At 45.7% G+C, this 26,571-nt stretch overlaps 1 protein-coding gene across 2 annotated transcripts in view; it reads left to right on the forward strand.

Annotated features, from left to right (window-relative positions):
* The first annotated feature begins 6 nt into the window (after nt 1–6).
* The window catches only part of SIM1 (SIM bHLH transcription factor 1), a 70,087-nt gene continuing 43,522 nt past the window's right edge, over nt 7–26,571 (forward strand). For both annotated transcript variants that reach the window (XM_086316377.1, XM_086316378.1), the window contains exons 1-9: nt 7–380; nt 1,045–1,647; nt 10,850–10,932; nt 14,110–14,199; nt 14,724–14,832; nt 14,968–15,053; nt 15,789–15,988; nt 16,187–16,293; nt 16,913–17,060. In XM_086316377.1, coding sequence (XP_086172503.1) covers nt 1,473–1,647; nt 10,850–10,932; nt 14,110–14,199; nt 14,724–14,832; nt 14,968–15,053; nt 15,789–15,988; nt 16,187–16,293; nt 16,913–17,060 — 998 coding nt within the window. In that variant the 5' untranslated portion in view covers nt 7–380; nt 1,045–1,472. The remainder of the gene's footprint in view (nt 381–1,044; nt 1,648–10,849; nt 10,933–14,109; nt 14,200–14,723; nt 14,833–14,967; nt 15,054–15,788; nt 15,989–16,186; nt 16,294–16,912; nt 17,061–26,571) is intronic.

Raw genomic sequence — 26,571 nt, forward strand, 5'->3', positions numbered from 1 at the left:
GGTTGTGAGTGGCATTAAGAGAGGGCGGGAGAGAGGGAGCCCTGGAGCGAAGTTGAAGCTAAACCCTGTAAAGCCATAAAGAAGTTACAGGGGGGCGTTTTCGGCTTCCAATTAGCAATAATACTTCCTTCATAACAACTACCGAGGAGGAGGATTTTAAAACCACCTCACCCGTCCCAAAGCCCGAATCCTCCCCCCTTCTCCCTCGCACCCATCCCCCAATTCATGACCGAGAGAAGAAGAGAGAGCCTGGACGCGCTCTGCTCCTCTCTGCTAGTGGGAAGCGGCGAGGCCCGCGGAGTGGCTTAGTTGGACGGTAGGCATGAGTACAATTAAGAGGTGGGCGCCTCCGCATGCTTTGCCGCCGGCAGGGACTGAAGGTAGGTGAAGTGGAATATGCCCTGCGCCCGCCCAGTGGCGCCCGCGGCTCCACGGCGGAGGAGGAGAGGCCAGGAGCCTCCCGCCCTCCGGTGCCTGCGAGGGGCTGTCGCGAATGTGCCACCTGTTAACCTGGCGCTGCCGTGCCCGGCGTGTTGCCGCCCCCGCTGGGCAGGGGAAGCGCTGGGTCGCCTCCTCGGCAGTCCCGAGGGACTCGATGTATAAGTGCCACTTTTTGAGGAATCCCTGAGACTTGAGACCCAAGTTAGAGTCAAGTTCCGGACCTACCAAAGTGGGGGGACGGAGAGGCTCCCGAGCGCTGCGGAGAAATTCTGGTTTGCAGAAACCTGGCTTCCTGGGAACGTACGCCTGGCCTGGGGCTCCTAAGAGTCTCCCGAGACCTGTGTTTTGTGGTTTGGGCAACTTCCCAGGGGGCTGGAGAATGTGTCTGACGGGGGTGAGAGAAGGCGAATATTATTTGCAGGGGACTCAGTCTCGCTGCTGATTTTTCCAGATCTTAACCAACCAACCAAAGCACTGAGTCTGGCAAGGAAAAGCGGAGGCGCGCTGAGGCCCTTCCCGGCCATTTCCCCCAGAATTGGGGCGAGCGCGTGAGTGATTTTGGAGCCGCAGATGTCTGACGCTCTGATGCTGTTGTCTTCACAGTGGCCTGAAAGAGTGGTCCGGCAGTCGTGTTCTTCCCCGAGGGGCTCGGAGCTGCCTCCAAGGCCTCGGGACTGAGAGAACCCGTCGGGGATTATTATGTCGATCTCCGGAGGACCGGGGTTTGCAGCGCGGAACCGAAGAAAAGGCTGGCTCTTCGGGGTTCCCGCCGGCATTTGATACCCAGCAGGATTGTCGAGATCGCTTGCCGTGGATCAGCAATTTTATTCGCATCCCATATTTTTAAAGAAAAAAAAAAAAAAATCCGTTCGCCGTTGTTCTTTCACTACCATCAAAACACTGAAGCAAAAGTCTCGTCAAAGCATGCTTTATATTTTTTGCCAAATATGATCTCTAATTGAAAGTTTATTTTTGATTTTGGATGAATCTGTGGAACTTATGTTGTAAGAAGAAAGGGAGAACGAGACACGATGAAAGAGAAGTCCAAAAATGCTGCCCGGACTAGGAGGGAGAAGGAAAACAGTGAATTTTATGAACTGGCTAAATTATTGCCTTTGCCCTCAGCTATCACCTCGCAGCTGGACAAAGCATCCATAATCAGACTCACCACCAGCTATCTCAAAATGAGAGTAGTGTTCCCAGAAGGTAAGTGACTTTGACCAGGTGGAATTTCAAAGGTAGAAGGGGTAAGGGATTTGCCAATGAATGGCTACACTACCGGCAGAGAAATACACGCATATGTACCTACACACTCACTGCAAAGGGAAGTTTAGCATGCTAGAATAACTAAGGACTTTGCTGGATTTAGAATTTCTCTTGCCTTTCTGTGGCTCTTTCTACTTCCCCATTAATACTTTCTCTTCTGTCCATCAGATGTGTTTGATTGGGAAGCAGCCCAACGGTGCTTTTGTCAACACTTAGATAACTGGGCTCTGTCGGAAGTACTAATAACCCAAACATGTATTTCTTTTTTAATTCCTCTTGTTAGATTTATATCTAGTAGAGAGCAGGAACACCTCTAAATTCTTCTGTTTTTGCTATGTCTAGACAGATCCATGTACATGGAGATAATAATTTCTCAATATGTCAGTAATTCAGCAGATGAGGAGCAGGCAAGTTCATGAACAAATATGTTCTGAATTTACCCAGTTTCTCGACTACTTATTGAAAATTTATCTGAGTTGTTGAGATGGTCACAGATTCTGAGACTAACTCTGATTTGCAACTCTGGGCTTGATATTTTTTCTGAGATATAAGATTGAATTAAGATTACTTGCCTGCTTAGAAAATATCTTTTAGGTGGCAGGTTGGCAAATGAATCCCTGGGAAAATTGTCTTATAAGGCCTAGAAGTTAGAATAGCTGCACTGTTGACATGATTTAAAATGTGTATTTAGATTATCAAGATTCACTGTGTGAAGACAAAGTAACCTTCATAGAATACTGTCGTGTATAAAACCATTTATATTCAGTAGATGAAGGACTCCTCTCTCTTCTGTTTCCCCATCTTTTCCTTTACTCACATTCAAATAACATATAAACAGATTTTTAAAATATTTTAGATATGTCTTTGCTGGGGAAGGACGATTTGGAAGTATAAAGAAGAGAATACTAAACAAACAAATTCAAGAGAAGGAACCCTGTTTATTTACAAACCAGAACGTCTTATTTGACCCAGAGAGATTTATGTTATTGTTGATTTTGGATGTTTGGAATTTGTTGTTTCTTTTAGGGAAAAGAGGGAAGGAAAGAATCACTATTGGGCTTTGAGTTTCACTTTGCTTCATTTTGACTGCAAGTTATTATCTGAATCAAAATCTTGCAAAACATGCCCCCGAATTAGTCAGGAGCACTAAAGGACAACTTTTATAGTTGAGTTTTAGCCCAAAGCTATTAGTAGTATTATGGTCATTTTGTCTTAAAGCAGTTCCTTGAACTATCTCATTTGACCTTGGAAACTACAGGAGGAGAGGAATCAAAACCTAACACACCTGAAAAGTTTTTTTAAAAAAGAAAAGAGAAAAAAGAAGGAGGGGCAACTTATGTAATAAAAAAAACACACTTCCCATTCGACCTGTGTTGAGAATTTCCGGTGGGAAAATTTCTATTATGCTACATTGCCTTGTGTTTAAAAAAGAGATATCGTTGTCTTTATACTGTCAGCGCCTACTTTATAAAAATAAAGCTATTGCGAACTCCGCTGGCCGCTCTGTTCCTAACAGGATTATTAGCAGTGATTTGTCAGCCCCTGCGGTCTCAGTGGGCTCCCTTTCTGCGTGATTTCTAGCGGGTCTCGTCAATTATCGGTGCCGATGTCGCTCGCTGTTTGATCAGAAGCAGCATATGGTGCTGCTTGTGAGGCTGCGAGTAATAGCGGAGGAAAAGAATAGCGGGTTGGCTTCCCGGGCGGGCACACAGAGAGACAGTGCGCCCGGGGAGTCGCTGGGCCAGGGGCTCCTCTGTGTCGTGCAGACCCCGGGCAGGCGCGGCCGGAGGGAATCGGGCTGGGTTTTGTTGTTTTGTTTTTAAGAGAGCAAGCTTTCTTGTTTAATTTAATGCTAACTCCACAAATTATAAATTGCGTGATAAATAGGAGGAACAAAAAGTAAACCCTCTTAGTCAACTTCTCATTAATTTTAAAAAGAGCGCGGGTGAAAACTCCCGCTGGAGTCCCCTTGTTGGCCAGGCCTGTCCCCTGTGGCTACTTTAAAGGTGATGTACTTTCTGCAGCCCCACTCACCTTCCTTCAGAGCTCTGGCCAGGGGCCACTCCTTCCTCTCCCTTCTTTGGATGCGTGCGAGTTTATGGGGAGGAGGGGATGGACGATGTGTGAACTCTGGGCACACCATTTATTTCCCCAGCTACTGTTGAGCTCATAACTCACCCGAAGCTTCCACCGGGTGAGTTAGGGTCATCCAGACAGCTGGTTCCTAAGGATGAGGTTTTAATTTTGAGTCTAGATTAGCTTCAAAAGTCCAAAACCCAGATTCAGCCCTTTAAAATATTAAAGGACAACAGCAACAAACAATAAAACCAACAGTTTTCAGGAGCAAAATAATCACAAGGCCGCAGAACCAAGCACAACCTGCAGAGGGTGCCAAATTTGGGTTCAGCTGTTGCCTGAAGGCAGAAAGGTGGGCAAGATTAGGTCCATGCAGTGGGGGAAACTGAGCACTTTTTATGGAGGTAATATATTTTAGTGTGGAGAGATGGAAAGAATTTGTTTGAAAATGAAGTACATTTTTACATCTGTCCTGACACCATCCTAGCACATAGTAGGTCTTCAACAAATTTTTAAAGGTGAGATGAAGGTAACTATTTCATCACAATAAGCCTGCTATCACATGTAACGTATGGATTTTGCAAAGTATATAATCTAAAATAATTCTAAATCTGGTGGCATCAGTTATTAGGCATAAAAATGACTATAAAATTTTACTGTTTTTGCTCATATTACATTTTATTTATAATACCCTGTAATGCCAAAAGATTTAAACAGAAATCCTTCCATACTTACACATGAAAAAAATGAAAGATACTTAAAATATAGCTACCCTCCCCCCATTTGTTGAATACAATTCTTAACCACCCTGCCCCCAGGAGTCTAGTAAATTCCTGGTTTGGGAGCAAATTTCAGCTTTTATTTATCTCAATAGATAAAATTGAGCTGTTGAGGGAAAAAATCGAGGGAGAAGGAACAGAAGAATGGGATATGGGCCCCTGGAATAATTAAGAATAAAGTATTAAATTGGAAATTTCATAGTAAAAATAAAAACAAAATCTCTGGGACAATTAGTGGGAAATCATTGGAATTGCATATCCCAAGTGGTAACATATTCTATTTTAAAACAGCCTTGCAAAGGAAAAGTTGGTATATCTGGATATATACGTCTTTGGTGTTCTCAAAGCCAAAGAGGCAAGATTAAAAAAAAAAGAGAGAGAGAGAGATGTTATGACTTGATTTGTATACAAAAAAGAACAAGTTCAACTAAAATATGTATTTGTTATCCAGTTATAATACAGTTTTTTACTGGGGGCATAGTGGCTTGCATAGTGTGGCCTTTGAAAAGATCAAATGTTTTCAAATCTATGGCCATTCAGTATCTTGGTAACATTACTGCCATTTCTTTGTCAATATGTCTTGGCAAAATAAAAGTAATGACAGAATTGAAATCAGTAACTGTGTAGGAGTCTCTACAAAGTCTGGAAAGAAAAGGATAATTAAACAAACCTCCACAGACACTTGCTCTAATATTCACCTCAAGACTGAAATCCTTAATCACCTTGTATTTTTTTGAGGCTGAGAACTGAAAGAGGAAAAGAGGCCCCATTTCCCACGTGGATGGGTGATTTAAGGCTGTTTTTCTTGCTGCTTGGGGAAATGATTGAGCATTAGGTTTCCATGTTTATTTTCTTACAGAAGTTTTTCTCATTTAAACGCCTTTAAGCACAGTTTATGCTCCACGCTGGGTTTCTCTGTTTAATTCCAGTTTTGATGTTGACTTAAAATATAGAGTGCAAAACTAAATTCTGGGCAGAGCATTTGCAAGGCAGATTTATGTGCTAGAAATTGTAGACCAGATCAATGGAAGAAGTACTTTTTTTTTTTTTGAAAAGGGAGTAATCATTAATAAAAACAGTAACAATAGCAACAACAGCAAACTATAAAAACAGGGTATGATAAGCTATGGCAGAATACTTTTAAGCAGGGTACACTCTTCTGAAACTAAAATCAGGTTAAATTTCCAGGGGACAAATCTGATTTCTAGGGGGAGTTATTTTTCAATCTGGGGGAATCTTGGCAGATTCCAGGTTTTGCAGATACAAATGTGGACACAGAATTCAAATCTATGAATTCTTGCCTCATTTCTTTGTCGGATCAGGTGTTTCTCAAGAGAATAAGGTTTAGTCCCAGCTAAAACCTTATGATAATAGCTGTGCATTCATTGTCAGTTTATGGTCCACGGAATTTTAAATTTTGCATGGGGACGGGGAATCCTCAATTATTTTGCAACGGGCCTCCTAGTTAGAAAACACTGAAACATTGTCTGAGCATTGAGGACCAAAGCTTCTTCCTCGGGTAGCGCCATTGGGCAGACGGTTCCGGAGCGGTATCACTCGACCTCCGTGGCTCTGACCAGTCCAGGGACAGCGACCTTGTCGAAGCCCTCGCCGCCGGGGAGGCTTGTAGGCCAAGGCCCGCGGGCCAGATCCCCACCGTGCGGCCCATTCTCTCCCCGCGACGGCGGCCAGTGACCCGCTCGCCTTGGCCCCGGTAGCCGAGAGTGCGCCAGCTCGAGGCCTCCGCGCGGTGTCTCCTCACGCTCCGCGCGGGCCTATGTTTCTGCCTTCCTGGGGCGTGAGGGCGTCTCCGCCCGCCGAGCCTGGCGCTGCGCGGGCCACTGCCCCCAGGCCCGGCCCTCCTCTAAAACTCCTCTAAAGCCAAGATGCCGCCCGAGGCGCAAAGCTGTGCGTCCCGACCGCCAAGTGGAACCGAAGCGGGACAGGCCCGCCCCGCGGAGCGGACCAGCGGCCTCGCCCGCGCCGGTCTTCGGACGCCCAGCCCGGCCAGCCTCGAAGGTCCGGAGTCTTGGGGAAGATACAGCGTGAGGCTCTCAGCCGTCGCACACTATTGTCAACTCTTCGTGCGTGTCCGTCCCACGGGTTAGTCGGGACCTGGCCGGACCCGGCCTGTCCTCGTTCCTGCAGTTCGTGTTCTCCCGGGCTCGGCCCCGCCCGGGAAGCCCTAGCTCAGGGGCCGAAGCACCAACCAGCGCCCAGAGAGTGTCAGCGCTGCGACCGTCGGTCTCCACCCCAGGTTCACACTGACAGAAGTGGATACCCTGGGCGCGGCTGGGGGTCTCGGAGGCAGGCAGGGGAGCACCGGGCACACGCGCACTCCGGGGCCCGGGACCCTGCACGGGGCAAACCCCAGCCCCGCGCGGCCACCAACGTCGTCGGAAGGTGGGCCACACCCGCCAGATAGCCCAGAGGCCAGGCGTCCCAGGTTGGGGTACTGAGTGCGTTTCGGTGCGCGAAGCAGCCTTCTGCCCAGTGACCGCTCCAGACCGCTCGGTCTGGGCCAAACGCTCCTGATCTCCGTCCCTCTCTGCCGCAAAGAGCCCAGCCGCTGAGGCTCCTGGAGCCGGAACACGAATACCACTTGCTCTGAGGCTGAAAGGGTTGCACAGTGAGAACGCGGAGGCCCTGTGGACAAACCAGGTGGCTGAGACAAGTCCCCCGGGACCAGAAGTTAGACGCGGGGTCTCCGAGGGCTTTTCCCGTCTCAGTCACCAAGTTGTGGTCAGGTCATGGGACAGCTCCCTGTCATCCAAGAATTGAAGGTTTCCGGGAAGGACAATAAGGAGAACACCTTTCTATTGAGATACTGTGTTTATTTATTAAAGTGGGGGTGGGGGCGGCGGCGAAACAGTAGAACAACCTCTTCTCCTCCTCCTCTTCCTGACTGGGTGAAGGAGGAGATACCTGGTCTGTAATCTATATTTTGTCAAGGGTATGAAACTCATTCCGAAGGAAAAGCTCGATCAATTTATTTTTGCTGCTTGCAATAACACAGCTGGATGATGCTTTGGGCTCACGCTAGACTGGGGCTCATCATTCATTCGCCAAGAACGGGCCTAAATTGTGCCTGTGGGATTAGGTCAATTTTAGTGGATCTACTTCGCCTCATTTGGTTACTAATTGGTTTCTTGTTTTATAAATCGAAATCTCATTTTCAGGAAATTACAAAACCCGTGCAGTCAGTCCATTGAGGTAATCCTTGGGTCAGGGGGTATTTAAATGGAAATGGCTCAACGGCGCACTGAGGGTAAAGCAACAGTGAAACTTCGCCCGGGGTTTCACGTGAAATGTGAGCTAGTCCTTTAGATCCATAATAGATACATCCCTTCTAATACTACTTATGTAAATATGATAAACCAGACTTTAAAGGGAGAGGGGGTGGGGAGAAGAAAAATTTATCTGCTAAGGTTAATGTGGCATATCTGGGAAATCTTCCAAAATAGATTATGTTTTCCTTTGTCTTCGGCCACTTTAGCTGGGGAAAATCCTTTTGTCTAAAACCCGATTTAGTTATCGCCTCCCTCGCAGAGCTCCTTCTCTCCTTTGCAAAATCCCGTTCCCTCAGCCTCACCGAATTACAAGAGAATCTTTAGATCTTGTTCCCACTGTAATCCTGCCGCAAAGGGAGCTGGTTTCCTCCTCATTTTAAACAGACAATCAAAGGATTTGTGAATTTTCTGCGGTAGGTCAAGTGCAGAAACGAAATCTCAGCTTACTCCCTTCTCCAACAGAAACTGGGGGTGGGAGCGCGTCAGTGCGGGAGGAAGGTAACGGGGTCCAGGGAGAGGGGTCTCTGCTCCCACCTTACCCCCGGCTTTTTGAGAGATGAAACCCATGCCCCGGCCTTGGAAGGTGTCCTGGGCCGGCTGAAAGGAGAGCTCAGAGCCCTGATCTTAGGTCAGAAAAGCCCGACAGGTAGAGGAAGGCAGCCAGTTCTTTATAAAACATTAACCCAGACACAACCATGTGCGGGAGGTTTCAACCGGGAACTGAAGAGAAGGCAATGCTCCGTGAAAGCAAAAGGTTCCTTAAAAGGTGAGGGGGTGGGGGGGGGGTACAGGAGACGGCGCGGGAGGCTCCTGTCACCCTGTGCCCGGCCCGGCTGTTTATTAACCTGCAGGGAAGTCTTGCTTTCCCTCGTAGGCGCATAATAATGAGGCCGCCCCCAGAGACCACAACCAGCCGAGGCTGGGGCCGGGAGTTCGGAACCGGTACTCAACTCTGAGCTCAGCTCGGGGGGAGGGAGTTTCAGATGATTCTGGTCCGGAGGCGGCTCCCGAGTGTCCCCAGCCGCTTTGGACAACCTTCGTAATTTTAGAATAGCCGTTTGTTGGCTCCACGAGCAAGTTTCACACCCTTTGGGGAGCTGCGGAAGGCACAATCCCAGACGCAAGGCGGCTGAGGCCACCTCCCTGCCTGCCGAGCGCCCGGCCCCTCGCCCCAGGAAGCTCGGGGCTTTCGGGCCTCCGTTGGGCGCCAGCGTCAAAGGGCCAGCGCCACCCGAGTACCGGGCTCTACCGGCAGGATCCTTTCCCCACCCCCCCGTGCGACCTCCTCGACTACACCCTCCCGCCACTTCTTCTGGGTGGGTATGTGTGATCGGGGGTGAAACCAAGAAATAGAGCTTGACTCAGACGGCAGGAGCTAAGGGAAAGTAACAAGGCGAAGGATTGTGTGTGTGCCGGCTGCTGTGGCAGGGCCCTCCGGAACTGTCCAGGAGGACCGCAGGGATCAGGGCAGTGGAGTCACTCTGGGGAGGGAGGAAGAATCAGGAGGAGTTGCTCAACGCGAGGAAGGGAGAGGAGTCTGGGCGAGGGCGGGGGTTGGTGGGGGCGGATCAGTGTTTGCAGAGCGGTGGGGAAATCGTTAGATTTATTTAGATGTGCAAACATCCAGAAAAACCCGATTCGCGCTTAAGGGGCGCTCACGGTTACTCCTTACCAGGGTTTTGATCGCTTGCTTCGGAAGCAGTTTTAAGAGTCCCAACTCTGTGTTTTATTCTGAAAGATCCGCCCCCACCCCTATTTACAATGCAAGTGTTTGTCATTGGGTACTTCATAGTGATTTGTCCCATAAAGCAGTAATTCAGTAAATCATCCCCCCCCCCCCAATTTTTATCACGTTTAACCTTGTTCAGTGGTGGAAGCATAAAAGAATTGGACTACCTAGTTATGTTAATTTCAGCAGCAACATTGTTAGAAGATATTACCCATAAGTAGTTTAACCTCTGCAAGTTTCTTCTGTCTTACTTTTCATTTTCTTCCTGAAAACAGGTACTATAGCAGACTGCATATTAAATTTTGAAAAATGAGCCACGGGCATACAGGGAGGTTTATTTTTCAGACATCACCAGAGAACTGATTTGTGGCAAAGCCTGGAGAGAGCTTAAGGTGATAGCATCAAGGACAGGAAGGGGCAGTCTTTGTTAGTAGTTGATGCCGGGGAATTAGAGAAGAGGAATGATTCCCTATGTCCAAAATGGGACATAAATATTGTAAGATGGTCTTAGCACCTGAAAATAAGTGGCTTTCAGAAAAGCTCCTGGGTTTTTCTTGGGGTGGGGGTGGGGACCTGAGGTTAGGACGCGTTAAGGCTGCTAGGAGAAAAAGGAAAGGCAGAGGAAGGGTTGCGGAGGGTAGCTGGTGCTGGAAGCCATCCCCAACCAAACGAATTTTTCCGAAGCGTTTTAAAGTCAGAGGCCAAGGGGAGGAAAAGGGCTGGAGAGCCCCGCAGCCAATTAGAAAGCCCACCAGGAAAAGCTGTCCTTGGCCCGCAGTCTCAGGTCTTTCTGGGCAGGCCGCGGTATTCGCTGAAAATGTGGACACCCTCGGCCTCGTGATAAGGATGATGAAACTTGGGGTGAGAAGTAGTGTCCCTCGCCCTTCTAAGCACATTAGTGAACCTGCACAAAAGTTATCGCTCTGCTGTTGTGTCGGGCCCCTTCTGGGCACAGACTGACCTCAAACGAGGCCACTTAAGATGCTGCCAGGGTGGGTGAGTGGGGCGCTCAGCCAGGACCCTGTCCAACCTGAGAAGGGCCGGTAGTGCAGAGGGAGAGGGAGTCTGACGTCTGTTAAACTCCTTTGGAGTTGAGAGGGCAGAGCCGCAGTTGACTCAATGGGTTCCCGAGGTCCAGGTGGAGAGGGAGCCCAGACGGTGTCCGGTTGTGTGTGAAAGCTTGCCTGGGTGACAGACCCACTAAACTGCTTCTCAAACCGCCAGCTGGGTCGGAGTGCATCTTTTAAGGGTGTCTCTGTGTTTCACAGGGCTTGGCGAGGCGTGGGGCCACTCTAGTAGGACCAGCCCTCTGGACAACGTCGGCCGCGAACTGGGCTCGCACCTGCTCCAGGTACTGACGCGGCACGTGTGCGAGGGCCCGAGCCAGGCTTCCTGTTCCCCAGAAAATGGGAAACTGTCCCAAGGTGGCCGTCTCACACGCGGTCCCTACAACTCCTTATAAAGTTAAAATGTTAGGCTCCGGACCTCGCTGGGTGTGGAAGTCTCCTGGCCAGGTGGAGAGGGAGGAGCAGGTGACAATGGGCGCGTTGGGTTTGGAGGGGAGCCCGTTAAGGCCACAATCAGGACTGCTGAACCGAGGGAGGGGGCGCCATCTGACACCACTCGGCAGAGGGAACTGCTGTCCTCGGGCCAAGCTGCCGAAACCCGGCTGCACAACCGTCCGAAATGAAGAATTTATCCCGGAAATAGCCGGGATCTGGTAGAAATGCCCGTCAGTGCTTTAAGCCCACACATTCCGGATGCAGCTGCGACCACAACTTGTTTCATCTGCGCCCTGTAGCTCCCGGGGCTCTTTCCTCTCTCCAGGCGCCCTCATCCCAGCCCTGCCAGGCCGTGCAGGGACCCTCGCGGTAGCACACATACCTCCCCAGGTAATGAGTTTATCCATTGTGGAGGCGCCCATTACCACGTTGTTTGCAGTGTACACCGTTTTAAATTGTCCACTGCCCGAGTAAGTCGCCTAGCAAATATTTAAAATAGTAAAACTCCCCGTGGAATTTTTAGGCTTGACACTTGTATCCCACCCTGCACCCCCTTATTCTTGTTATTCAAGTCCACCAAAGCTCCTCACGTGGGAGCCTTAGCATCAGATTGGGGACTCTCAGATGGTCCTCCTTCCCTGGCCAGGCATGCTCAGCATTTCATGGCAGGAGTGGCCTGGCCTTTCCAGTCTCATCACTACTCAGTCCCTCCTTCAATCCCAGAGGCCAAAAGAGATTTTAGTTTCATAGGGCAAAGAGTGGCCCTGTGTGAGCATTCCCTTCCAGGTCTGGCCTCCACACCCCTGAATTTAACTAAAAGGCACTATCTCTCCCCTTTCTTGGGGACACCTTCCATCAGTTGTCTCTCAGCAACTGACCCCCTCCGAAATCCCTCCATATTCCCAGCTAACTTTCCTCATCAATATAAACAAGAGAGCACAACCCAAACAGTCACCCCTTCTAGTCCTTGCCCAATCTTTTTCCTCATCTTCATCCCAAACTCCTCACAGGACTTAGTGATGCTCATCTCTTATCTTACCTGACCTCGTTCATTCCACAAACACAGGAGGTCCAGTTGTATGCCAGGCAGAAAGCCCTGCCCTCATGGAGCTGACATTCTAAGGAGAGCAGCCTTGCATATCCATTCAGGTGCATAGTATGACAGTGGTGTGGGTGCCATGGACAAAAAGAAGGTGAAGAAGAGGGCTGTGTTTAGTGGTAAGACAGTTACAGAGGACCTCATGGGGAAGGTGACATCTGGGCAAAGACTGGATGGAGGTGACATGGCTTGCTTGACATTCTGCCTCTCCCTTAGTCTCTAAAGTAGCACAGTTTCCTGGATTCTTCCCCCTCTCTGCTTGCTGTTCTAGGTTTTCCCACCACTGTCTGACTGTAAATGCTGGCATTTCCCCAAGGTTCCAGCTTTGTTTCTCCTCTTACAGCTTCAAGGTTTCCTGGGTTATCTCAGCCAACACCACCACATCAACTCCTTTCCCCACATTTGCATGACTGCTTGTCTAGATATCCCTCTCCTGAGCAACAGACCTTTATTTTCTGCTGCCATCTGGACACATCCAAATGGAAATCTGCCTATACCTGAAATTTAGCATACCCAAGACAAGAATTCACTATCTCCTTCTTCCAGACTTCCACTCATACTAAAACTCACCATGCCTCTGTAAATTTCAATGATCTTGAAGTCAGTCTCAGCTTCTCTTTCTACCACCACAAACCACAACAGCCAGAATCATCTTAGACTCTTTCCCTACTCTGTCTTCCTTGAACCACCAAGTTCAGGCTTGACCATCCCTGATTTCCTCATCTCCACTCTTTCCTCCTATAGGTCACTGTCCACATTCTGCCAGAAAAATGAAACAAAAAACACCACCAACACACACACACATTTAAGCCTGCTATTTATTTCCCTACTCTGTTGGAACCTGATACCTGCAAAGCATCTCTGAATTCCTCAGACTGACATCCCAAACTCTCCAAAAATCCAGCACCAGTGTATTTCCTCAGTCTCATCTCTGGTACACCAAACTTACCATGCCTGAATACACCAGATGCATCCTCTCCTCTCCCCCAATGCCTGTTTTCTATATATCATGCTTCTGTCTAGGATGACCTTCTTCCCTTTTCACATTGAGGCTTCCTCCTCAAGGTTCCGCTCAGACAGCTCTTCTAAATTCTGCTTCTCTGACCACTCTGATTCTCCCCAGGTCTCAGGCTACTCAGCCTCTAGGCCCTCACAGCACTGTGCATTCAGCTGTATGGTCATTATATCGGCTTTAGGTCTGTTGTCCCTTATACATTTCTGGCTCCTTGAGAGCAGGATCTGACTCATCCTGATGCTCCACCACCTGGACTGAAGCCTCATTCACAGAGATAAAGAAACGGTGAAAGTCTAAGATTTTTCTTCGTGGAGAGCCTGTCAGTTTGCTACATCAGTGTAAACACACACATATACTCTGTAGCACTTCTGTGTGGACTTGCTCCCCCAAAAGACTCTCATCTCCTAAATCCCCCTCTCCTGGACTCTTTCCAGAGCCACTGGCCAACTGCCTTCTGTCTACAAACTTTTCAGACTGCCAGCCCTTCCACATCTCCCAGTGCCCGCTGTTCCCCAAGCCCCGCTAGCATGCTTTCCATTATAGAATGTCCCACCATGAAACTCTCCAAGACTGACACAGGAAACCTCTGGTTTTCTTAGTACCCATCCCACCTCTTATCACAGGCTATGGTTTTCCCCCAGAATGTTTGTGTATGTGTAGCTATGTGTGCTTTGTTCATTTCTTGAATCCTCAGTCTTGGAGGACAGTAGCCTCACCCACCACTTCCTCCATGCTTACAAATTTGGAATGAACAAAAGAACTCTTGTGGCTAGTTTTCTCTTTCTTTTTTTGCCCTCCTTCCTGCTAGCCTCTGTCTACTCCATCTCTCTATACTTCTGTATCACTCCCCCCACCCCCAATTTCTCCCAATGCCCCAGAGGGCTCTCCATTCAATGGTTTCTGTCTCCCCAGACCCTGGATGGTTTCATCTTTGTGGTGGCCCCAGATGGGAAGATCATGTACATCTCTGAGACAGCCTCAGTCCACCTGGGTCTTTCTCAGGTAGGTGAGTGGTCCACACCTCCAGCCTTCAATATTTATAGCCAGGCCTGGAGGCAGGGGGTGGGGCAGGGTGGGGTGGGGCTTTCCCAAAGCTTTTCTATGTGTTTCTAGGACTGAAAACATCTCAGTTGACAGGAGGTCTGGATCTTCCCCTTCCTCTAATTGTCCTTTAGCATCCACCCTAAGCCCTTTTGGATGCCTTTTCCAGCTGCTATAGCCTAAACCAAAGACCATGGGAGGTGGCTACATATTTATGTCATGATGTCTTTACCAGACTGCCAGGGAGCTGTTACTATTACTACTGCTACTATTACTATACTTACTATTGTTATTCTTTCCTCTCACAGATAAGGAAACTGAGGCTTAGATAGGTTGCAATAGGTAGCAGGCAGAACTGGAATTAGAACTCAGGATCAACTCTGGAGCTGAGGCTCCTGTCCCCTGCAGACCCCCTGGCTCAATCTTTCAGCCCCTCCGTGGGACGTCCCACCACCTCGGAGACGGTGATACCCACCTCTTTACAGGTAGAGCTGACCGGGAACAGCATTTACGAATACATCCACCCGGCGGACCACGACGAGATGACAGCGGTGCTCACGGCCCACCAGCCCTACCACTCTCACTTCGTGCAGGGTAAGGCAGCCGTGTGCAAGCGACACCGGGACCCATCGCAGTCAGCTGCTAGCTCTTTCTCCTTTAGGTATGGCAGGGACCGTGGCGCCGCCGCTTGTCTCACGTGCTCCCCACCCCTACCCCCACCCCCCGCAGAGTACGAGATCGAGCGCTCCTTCTTCTTGAGGATGAAGTGCGTCTTGGCCAAGAGGAACGCGGGCCTCACCTGCGGCGGCTACAAGGTGCGTGGCTGAGAAAGAAGATCCACGCCTCCTGGCGGCCGCGCCCACCGAGCAGCGTGAGGGCGAAGGGGGCAGGACTGGAGGCGCGTGAGGGTGGGGAGAGGGGTTCCTGCAGCCAGGACTACCCTGGACGGCTCTCCCCCGCCCCAGCCCCAAACGTCACAGCGCCGCCAGCCGGGCGCATGGCAAGGGCCATTAAACTTTGTGAACAGCTGGAGACTGTGTTTTAAGCTTGCTGACGTCTCAGTGGGTTCGAATACTGCCTTGAACGCTGGGGATCTTAACCTCGGGCTGGTAATGGGCCTTAGGGATGTGTAAAGCATCTGAAACAGTCTGTAAGTTCGGTAGATTGGTAGAGTTTATTCATAGCGTCGGATTCTGCCCGCTACCCCGCCAGCGGTTAAGAACCAGGGTTTTAGCTGGAATGCAAGATTTTCTTGTTTAATGGCAGCGAACACGCAGATCCCAGGGCCCCACTTGGCGATCTGAATGCATTAGGGTTGGCCGGGTTCAGGCCTCTACATTTTCATCAGTTCTTAAGTGAGTCCAGTGGGGCAGGACCGTCACTCCCTTGAGATACGTGGAAGCCCTATAACTGTGGACACTTAAGTGCACCGGCTGTGGCGCACAGGCGTTTGTGGCCGAGAAAAGTCTGCAAATGTTTCAGTCCCTTTCCCACCTTTTTGGGTGTTTCCTGCCTGTGGCTGAGCCTCCGGCCTTGCCCGTCCGCCTCAGGTCATTCACTGCAGCGGCTACCTGAAGATCCGCCAGTACAGCCTGGACATGTCCCCTTTCGATGGCTGCTACCAGAACGTGGGCCTGGTGGCCGTGGGCCACTCGCTGCCTCCTAGCGCCGTCACGGAGATCAAACTGCACAGCAACATGTTCATGTTCCGCGCCAGCCTGGACATGAAGCTCATCTTCCTGGACTCCAGGTGGGTGGTCAGGCCCCAGAGTGCCCCCCTAGCGGGAGGGCGGCCCAGCTCAGTCGCCGAGAGTCCTCGTCGACCAATTTTGCGGATGAGGTGACTGAGGGGGCCCTGAGAATTGAGGGTGGGCACAGTTCTGCGGTGGCTGTTCGGGGTGGGGGCAGTCCCGCAGCCGGCGCTCATCCCGGGGGTTACTCTCCGCAGAGTGGCGGAGCTGACAGGGTACGAACCTCAGGACCTGATTGAGAAGACTCTGTACCACCACGTTCACGGCTGCGACACCTTCCACCTGCGCTGCGCCCACCACCTGCGTAAGACGCCACCTTGCCCGCCGGGAGGTGGGGGCGGGACGGTGTTGGAAAAGGTCGGTGGTGTTGCTAGGAGAGGCCCTGCGCGCCTTGCCCCAGGACTGGCCCCAGCTCAGCTCCCTAATCATCCCCTGGCCCTCCTGCAGGCCGAGGGAGTTTCTGAGTTCCCGGGTGAAGTTCTCCCAGGACGGGTCTCGTTCCGCCTCCTCTCCTCCCCCAAGATGGAAATGGGATCTAAGGCTGCCCCACTGGGCTCAAGCTTGCACTGACTCACTGCAGCTTTGAAACAACTTTGCTTTGAGCTTAATCTCCCGGGACAGGGAATGTGAGCGTCCGGGAGTTGATGCCTACACCCGACCTTCCATAGTTAAAATATCGAGTCTCGAGAATCCCCCAACTTTAAGTGTTCCCCTCTTTTTTAAATCTTGAGGGACCGGAGGACTCAAAGCAACTCAACAGGACGAAATGTTCGTTTGGGAATGTTCTGGATGTCTCTCCCTCCTGCCTGGGCGCAGCTCTTAGGGCTCCCTGGGGACCTGCACTCCCCACCGCCAGGGATAACATTTGGGCCGATTCAGGAGCAAGTCTGTTCACCACGAGCCATCTTCTGTCTCTCCATCAGTGCTGGTAAAGGGGCAGGTGACCACCAAATACTACCGGTTCCTGGCGAAGCACGGCGGCTGGGTGTGGGTGCAGAGCTACGCGACCATCGTGCACAACAGCCGCTCGTCCAGGCCGCACTGCATCGTCAGCGTCAACTACGTCCTCACGTGAGTGCACGTCTGGGACTCCGTGGCCCACTCCAGGCGACCCTGGTCTCGTCAGGCGAGGCTGGGGTCCACTGGGTAGGGTCGGTTTTGACCCCGAGCGCTGACTGCGCTGGGAGGTGACAGCTCTAGCACTTTCATCATCATGAAGAGCGGTCTTTATGTTCCAGAGAAAGGTTTAGGAGTTTTCCCCTTCACAGTCTATTTTTGATTTCTACTCTCTCTTTTTTAACCTTGTAAGCGCACTCTTAAATTTAATAGGGCAGGAAGAGAGAGGAAAGGAGGGAGGGGGAGAGAGAGAGGGGGCGCGAGAGAGAGGGAGAAGGATCCTACGTACGGAGCCATTTATAGTGAACAAACAGGACATCTGTTTCACTTTTCAAAGCTGGGTTTGAAGTGCTTAATTTTAACCAGAGTCTCCAATCAAAGTTCAGAGTTCTGAGAGTGATTCGTCCCTGAACCACAAAGAGGGTTTAAGTGACCGGGAGGGTCTAACTTTAACCTCTAGAATGTGAAGAGACCCCACCACCGGAGCTAGGGCTGCAAGTCGTGGCGGGGCCCTTCTGTTGACCTGTCCTCCCTAGGTGAGGAACCGGCCTGGAAGCCACCTGTGGATGAGACTGGCTGGGCGGCCGGGTGACCACACTGGAGCCTTATTCTTTCTAGAAACGATAATCATTTCTGTTTGCCAGTGTGGCCCTGTAGACTGATCACATGTCCTGGTATGCCACTGGTGAAGAAAACACGTTCTGTATAATGTTTGTGAAAGTAGAATTGCTTAGAACCCTTTTGTGTGCAGTTACCTCTTGTTGTTGTTTTTAATTTTTAAATGCAGGTTGAAATTCTTGTGATTTTAGAGAGCCTGAGCAGTTATTTACTTTGGAAGCGTTGACACACCAAGCACTTAGTAGGAATGCTATTTTGACATTAGGATGTTGGTTAAAAAGTGCTATTTTGAATCAGACTATACTATTGGCCATGAGGAATACATTAATTTCACGTTCTTAAATTAGCAAATTAAAAATGTGGTAGTTGGAAATATTATGCTTGGCAATAAGATTATTTACTCTGCCCTGTTTAATAAGAAAATTTAATTCAGTAGACTTGGAAAATGAATTTGGCTTAAATGAGGATTCAGTATTCAAGAAAAATAGCTGGTTATTAAGAAACTTTTTCTTTCTTTCATTTTAGTAAATGATATTGAAATGGATACTGTTAAGTTTTTGTAATAACAAGAAGGCTGTGGATTTTAATACAGAGCAGAAAACATACCAATATTTGGGGGTACAAAACCATCTATTTTAATGAATGCAGTTTTTCACATTATTAAAATAAACATAAGAGAAAATGGCAAAATATAATTCATAAAACAAGCCACTTTGTGAAGCAGAAGTATTAAAGAGTGAAAAATTATGTCTGCTTACCATGGAAAGGAAATGGACATTCTTTAAGAAGGTGCTTTGTATGTCTGAGACATCACGAGCATTATACATACACTCTGTTCTCTGGTGGGTGCCTGTGGTTAGTAATCATTTTTTATCAAACAGCAGGGTATATAGTCACACAGCCCCATATAAATGATCAGAATGCAAGTTGGACCTCCCAGTGGGTAAACTTAATTTATGTTTAGAGTCATTTTGAAATATTCTGTTTTGTTTTCCAGTGGGTAAGTGTACTTTCTTTCTTCTGTTGACTTTGTCATTCTTCACTTTACACACTTCTTCAGAGCTGCAGGATTAGGCTCCCAACTTTACATCAGATTAAAAAGATGTAATGAGGATAAATGATTTACAGAAGAAATAATAGCACTGCATACGATTTTCTGAATGTTTTATATTGCTGAATGAAAAGAGAAATAAACACACATAAGCACACAAGATGAAAAGCTGAAATTGATTACCATTTTATGAGTCTCAGCTCCAATTCTTTGTATAAAAATTCTGAGAACAATTTTTATAGCTGTAAATGTGGAAATTGCCTTAGATGGAATGTCATCAAGTGGCTCTGTGTGTGTTGACAGGATTTTCATAATGAACAGGTTGCAGTTTGTTTGATGTGTATATCACACATCTGGCTGGAAGTTACTAATTTACATTGTCTTAGCAAATTAAATAGATGGCTATTGATTCTCTATGGCAGCAGTGAACTACCACATACATTTGTTTTCAGGGCTAGTTCTCTGTGAAGCCTGAGAATGATAAGTGAATTCCTTCCAAATACACTATCTCAAACAATGCACTGCAAACCACAAGCCCCTCCAAATAACTTGACAGGCCAGATGTTTTCCAAATTTAGTCATTTTAATAGCATATATTGTGAGGGGGTTTTCATGTCATGAAAGTAGAGAGAATTTTAGATAATCATTGGTCAAATGAAAGTGTGACATTTTGGTGGGAGCTACATTCCTAAGAAACTCATTTTTCTGATTTCCTGATGGTAAATTTATTGTTCAAGTTAAAATATGCCTAGAAAAATCAGTCATTATTATCTAACAAAAGCAATAATGAATAGAAATATTCAGTTACCTTGTTTTATTTAGTGGCTGTGACAGTGAATGTAGGAATTTTAGAGGCAGGTGGTACTTATACTGGCTGTGTATGCCCACTGTACAAAATGTTGATATTCTGAAAATCTGGAGAAAAAAGGAGAAGACACTATGATTAAATTTTAAAAATTCTCTTAGTTTTTCTCTGAGTCTTTGAGGTTCCTTGAAGCTTATGTAGCTCTTCGTTAAGGGCTATCCCTCCCCCTAAAAAAACCCAAAACAGGAAAAAAAAACAAAAAACTGACCAGCTCATGACTCTTGTAAGGCACACATACCCTATTAGCTTTTAAAAAAACCTTACTGTAAACTTTGAGTGCCCACAGGCTTTGAAATAAATGTTAAGTATGACAGGCTGACAAAGCCTTACTCCCTAATTATTTTCAAGAGAAGAGTTGAATGGAGCTAGTGTCTAGCTAGTAACAGTGACTGTGGGCAAAGTCCAGAGAAATGTAGAGTGAAAAAGAGCATACTGTGTAAAGCCTAAGTAATTTTCTTGAATTTGTATTTCCTCGAGTTTGTTTAATTAGTAGTATTAATTATTCATAGGCAGTTCAGATGGAAAACATTAATACTCAATGTGAAGAAAATTGAAAATGTGGAACACCCAATAAACTATGAAAAGTAATTTCTAGAAAAATGAATGGTCTTGATTCTCTTTATGTTTTAAAAACAAAACTTTTATTATCTACTCTTAAGGATAAACCAATAAGATATAAAAATCTCATTTTAAAATCTTTTAAAACATAGAATTTTCAAAAATACAAAAAGGTTGAAAGAATAGTACAATGAATATCCATATACACGTCATCTATAAGCCATATTTGCTTTATGTCTCTCTCTTCCTATATGTATGTCTATTTGTGTATGCACTTTTTCCTCTGCTGAATCATTTTAAAATAAACTACAGACGTCATGATACATCATCCTTAAATAACATTCCCTTACATAGCCACTATACCATTTATGATGGCACATTTAAAGTGTTCAAATTACAGTGTGTAGAAGGTTGCAAAAATATACATGAGATCTAGTCTACTGATGCCATTAGAGACAGTCTGCCACTGAAATTCATCAAGTACTCACTGATGTGTGATCTCATTTAAGCTGATTGATAGATGATATATTGTGAGGGAACATCAAAACCCCTTGTTCTCTTCTGTAGCATATAGTAGTAAAATGTTAGTGTATTTTAAACTAGACTTCTAATGAGAATTGTAAGCAATAAAATCTCATATTTCACTTGGAAAGTAAAAGAGAAGATTTTTGAGAGTGATTTGGTAATTTTGGAATCAGATACATTTAATATCTTCAACCATTTTTGTTGTTGGTAAAGAAGCCTTCTCTGTTTATTTCTAAGTTTAGGATGGAACAGTGTTTCAGTGGAAAATCTCACATCCTGTTTTAGAGTGATTCATTGAACATATAGAAGAAGGTAATTTTCTGTGTTACAGTTTCTGTCTTAGTGTTAGAGAAGGCAGAACAAATAGAGACAATTTACATTAGTGGTCCTTATAACTTGCTATCTACTAATAATCTTGTAAATTTGCAGAAAAGTTAGGGCAAATGGCGAAGGAGCCATACTTCCTTCATGGGAAAGGGGGGACAAAGAGGATATCTACATTGTAATTATCGCAGATCCCATAATTTTTGTTCTTCTTTGCATAAAACCATTGTTCTCATAATTAAAAAGGGTTTTTAAGTGTTAACATATTCTATGAATATAAACCTTGTGTATCCTTACCATAAAGCAGTAAACATAATATACTCATATTAGTTTGCTCTTTCAAGTGTGTTAAGAGTGTTGAGTTAATTTGAGCACTTAAATTTTTTTAAAAATTTAATTAACTTAAAGGCCCAGTGATATTATTGTTGTTACTACTAGGAAATTTTAAAAAAAGGTATTCTAAAAACTTGACCAATAATTTGAGTAGTTATAAAAAATGGACTTTATTTTTCTGGGTTAGCAAAACCATCCTTTTATGTTACAAATAATGTCAAATGAATCACCTTTTGACTTAGCAAACTACATCAAAATGTAAAGTAATTTACTCTTGTGCCTCAGATCGATGGAGCACTCGTTGAGTAGATTTAATGTTTTTGATCATTAAAAATAATAATTATATACCAATGTATACTCTCAAATCAGGATTGATCCTTAATTGTGTTGAATTATTATTATGATAAAATTGAACATCAAAACCCCTTGTCCTTTTCAAAGGACTTGTTATGTAATTGAATTGTCATAGAAACAAACTGAAGTCACATTTGTGTGGATAGTACTTTTTGACAATCAAAGCTATTAGTAGTAATTAATAGTAATTTTATAACTACCAAAACAATTTGTTAAAGGGAAGAGCTGGGACACTTAGTTTTACAGTATGTAATACCAGTACTCATTTTAATAATCTTACCTTCCATACCTTTCATATACTTTTCACTAATTGTAATTCTTTTGTCAAAATGATCATGTGTAGTCTTGAATTCATCATTTATACTCAACATTTTTCCCCATGTTGAATCCACATTTCTTTAAAATGCTGTCACATTTATTACTTCATTTGTTTTTTTGACAGCTCTGTGTGGTGGTTGGGGCCAGGATCACACTCCCCATTTCCTATGTAAGGAAGCTGAGGTCAGGTCTGTTGAGTAAGTGGTGAAGCCACGGTTAAAGCCTGGAGTGTTGACTGTATCCCCTGGTTCTCTGTATGGGGTTGGGGGCTGGGAGAAAATGTCTGGGAGAGAGAAATGGGTTTAAATGAGTAAGGCCTTCAGGGTTAGGCTACCCAACTTCTGGATAGGCTTTCATCTGAACTCATGATGGAGCAAAACACTGCCTCTGTGTTGCTGCTTCACAAGTATTGATAAGTATAGATATTGACAGTTTAGGGGGTTAAATTAGCAATGCTACCTTCTCAATGACGTTCAGTTAAGGATGTATCTTTTTTCCCCTTACAGACATTCTTATTTTGTAAGAAAAAAATGTGGCCTGCAAACATTTTTGCTTTATCGAATTGTTTGTTTTTAGATTACATAGATACAAAATTGATATTACTAAATATTTCATTTCTACAACCAGATTTAACATTTTATGTTCTTGACAAACAAAAGTCATTGAATTGGCAAATCAACTCATCCTTTTTTTAAAAAAGAAAATCACATAAGGTACTAAATTACCTCCTATGGCGGCAGGCTATTTCCTAGAGAGAGAGAGAGAGAGAGTAGGTGGGCATTGGGGCAGGGGCAGCATTGGCTCTTTTATGTTTCTGAAGGAGAATGGCAGAAAAGGTTGTCTCCTGGGGACACTGTTCAGAGTCTGGGAATGGAGAACTTCCCAGCATGCTCTGGATAGGTATGTCATCCTCTGGTCCTTTGGTGGTACTGCTGTCTGGCTGCTTCCCCTTCCACAGGCCTCTCTGGCTTACCCCCCATCCTGTGTTGTTATCCTGACCTGGAGGGCACTGACTCGCAGGACCTCCCCTGTACTTTCTAGGTAGAAGCCTCTTGGTGTTCACTAAATGACCAGCCTGACAACTCGTCTCTGGCTGTTCGGAGAGAAAAAGGTTCTGATCTTTGAGTCACATCATGGAAAAACATGTGAATGGATGGACAAATTCAAATAAGGCTTTACTTTACTGGAACTCCAGAGAAGCATGATTTGTCTTCTGACTTAGTGTAGTCATGAGGCAAACACTGTTATGTTTCATATAAGATATGTGTTGGGGGGTGGATTATGTGTATCTTTTTTTTAAAAAATTGAAGTATAGTTGATTTCCTTTTTTTGGATTATGCATATCTTAATAATTTAGTAAAAGACTGCTACTTTCTTCGTCTTATCCAGGGCTTTCCTCTCTGTTTTCCAATCTTATTGGCTGTGACATCTTGCCGATGAGCAGGTGGTGACTGAAAGCTCATTTGGGTTGAAGTGCCAGTGTCTGTGTTTAAGCTACCATGCAAAAAGGATTGGTTGGAGTTTGGATGGAACCTGGAAATATTTGAGTGCCTATGAATGGAGGAATTTAACATTCTGCTTTGTCTAAGGGAGTAACTTCCCACTTCCTTTTCTCTGCCATAGGTATCCAAGGTTCAGGGAGCTGGCAGGGGTGAGAGATGATCCATGGTGAGGGCAGAGCTAAGGGCCACAAGAGAGGCCACACAATGCTTTTGTTGGGCATTGACAACGTTTGTGGTCTGACTAAGTCTGAACCATCTGTTTACCATCTGTGACCTAACTCTAGGAAGTTATATTGCACTGGAATTGTGATTATGCTTTTTTAAAAGCACAGTATAATTTGAAGCAACCTGCAAGGGAAAGGCACGGACTTTGGTGTCAGATGTATCTGGATTCAAACATGCACTGCTGCACAACAGCTGTGAGACTCTGAGCGCAGCTCTGCTCCTTTGATCCTCTGTTTTCCCATCTGTGAAATGGAGACATTTGCACACACTTTTTAAGGATGGGGTGCATGCTCAGTCACTCAGTAGTGTCTGACTGTTTGCAACCCCATGGACTGTAGCCTACCAGACTCCTCTATCCATGGGATTTTCCAGGCAAGAATACTGGAGTGGACTGACATTTCCTCCTCCAAGGGATCATCCCGACCCAGGGATTGAGCCTGAGTCTCCTGCATTGTAGGCAGATTCTTTACCACTGTGCCACTCGGAAAGCCATTTTTAAGAACTGAAAAGGATTAAAAGAGAAAATGTATATATAGCACAGTAGCTGGCAGAAAGCAGATGCTCACAATATCTTAACTCTTGTTATTAAGGGACTTCCTGGTAGCTCACCTCTTGCCAGCTATGTGACATCAACTGATATACTTTGAAAGATGAATAATTCCCTCTTTAATTTGGATTTCAAAATCCTCGAATCCACAAATTTAAGTGCTTATTTTCTTTCCCTTCCTCAGTCCTTCCATTCACACCCCTCCAAGCATTGTGCTCTTTGTGTGTGGTAATTTCAATAGTTTGGTTAATTTCTAGATGAGGGGTCCCCACCTTTTGGGATCTAATGCCTGATAATCTGATGTGGAGCTGATGTAATAATAATAGAAATAAAGTACACAGTAAATATAATGTGCTTTAATCATCCTGAAACCATCTCACCCCAGGTCCATGAAAAAAAATTGTCTTCCATAAAAGTAATCCCTGGTACCAAAAAGACTGGGGACTGCTGTTCTAGAGGGAGCTGAGAGTTCTGCTTGGACAGAGGTAAAGCAGCATTTCCTAAGTGCCTTACATTGTGATATAGTGCTTTACGGGGCAAAAGAGCATTCTAAGAAATTAAACTTTAATCAGATTTCTGAAGTTAGTTTAGTTGGAACCAGTGTTATGTCAATTTTACCAAATCAGTAATTATAATTTAAAGTAAATAAAACCTATGACACTGGTACTGTTGATAATTAGTGGAGCCTTTTGTGTGTTCCCCATCTCTCTCCATGGACTGATATGGCTACCTCACCAGTGTTTTCCAGAGGATGGCAGATTGCAGTGATTTATTGGGTATATACATGAAGCAGAGGTCTTGGCTTCTCTTGGGTAGTTTACAATTTAGTTGACAAAATAAGAGTTTCACTTAAATACTTAAACACTTAAACACTCAGATTAGCCAGTTTGAAATGACGTGATCCACTTGCACTATTTGCTAAGGGCACAGAATTTAAAAGAGCTTGAAGTGAGGGTACAGCTATCGGGAAAGGAGTAGAATTTTAAGGGCTGGAAGCAGAGGTGGGGTCTTTTGAGATGAAGCAGTGCTTTCTGCACATTTGTCCCATTGCTCTTTTTCCATTAAGTATTCTTGGGACAGGTGGCACTGGTGGTAAAGAACCCACCTGCCAATGCAGGAGACATAAGAGACCCAGGTTCAACCCCTGGGTCAGGAAGATCCCCTGAAGAAGGGCATAGGAGTCCACTCCAATATTTTTGCCTGGAGAATCCCATGGACAGAGGAGCTTGGTGGGCTACAGTCCGTGGGCTCACAAAGAGTCACATATGACTGAAGCCACTTAGCAGCCGCAGCATTGCTCTGATAGTATCACTCTTCCAATTTGATCCAGCTGTGCTTGTCCACGTTGTTGTCTAAGCTGAATTTCTTTCTGTCTCTACCTTTTTACCTAAACTGTCTTGATGTAACTGAGCACATTCAGTCAGGATAGGAAACTCTTTTCCCCAAGGCTCTTACCTTCCCCAAATGAATGCTAGTATATCTTCAACATGTTCATCTGACTTTAGTAATAAAAATATATTTTTTAGCATCCATGTATAGAACACCATTTAAAAAATTTTAAGGGATGTTAATATTCTGCATCAAACATAAATCTTATTGAAATGAATACCCAGTGGTGCCACAGTGGTATAATGGTTCTATTTTAAAAATTATTTGTAGGGAGCAAATGTGAGATGTGCATTAGAATGACAAAAAGCAGCAGACTGGAGGAGAGAGAGGCACAAAGAACCTGTGTGGCCAGCTCCAGATTGCAGGATGGGAAAGCCTCCTTCAAGCTGCATTTGACATTGTAATCCTACTGTTAGAATATGATGCAGCCTAACCCCTAGGTTTCTTACTTTCTTATTTCAAACTCTGATAGTCATAGGGATGTTTTACAAGATATTTGAAACGTGTTATGAAATGAGATGTCATTACATTTTTATTATATAGCTTTTATTATAAGCAATATAGCTTATTAGTCTGGGCTGTGGGTCTATTGCCTATTTAAATCCCAGTGATGCCATTCTGGCACTATGGGAAAAATCGCCTTCCTTCACTGTCTTTCTTTTTTTAATCTGTAAAATGCAGGTAATGACTATGTTTACCTTATAGAGTCACTGTGAACATTAAACGAGATAATGTGTGAGGTTCTTGGAACTATGCCTGATTACAAAGTAACGAGAATTCAGTGTGAGTTATTAGGGTGATTATCTCAGTGAAGTTAAAGAGAAAAATTTTTTGGCTTACCTGTACATGTGGAATAA

This window comes from Bos grunniens, chromosome 9 (genome assembly GCF_055505025.1).
Source record: "Bos grunniens cultivar Pamir isolate PY7600 chromosome 9, Bosgru_T2T1.0, whole genome shotgun sequence".
NCBI classification, from domain to species: domain Eukaryota; kingdom Metazoa; phylum Chordata; class Mammalia; order Artiodactyla; family Bovidae; genus Bos; species Bos grunniens.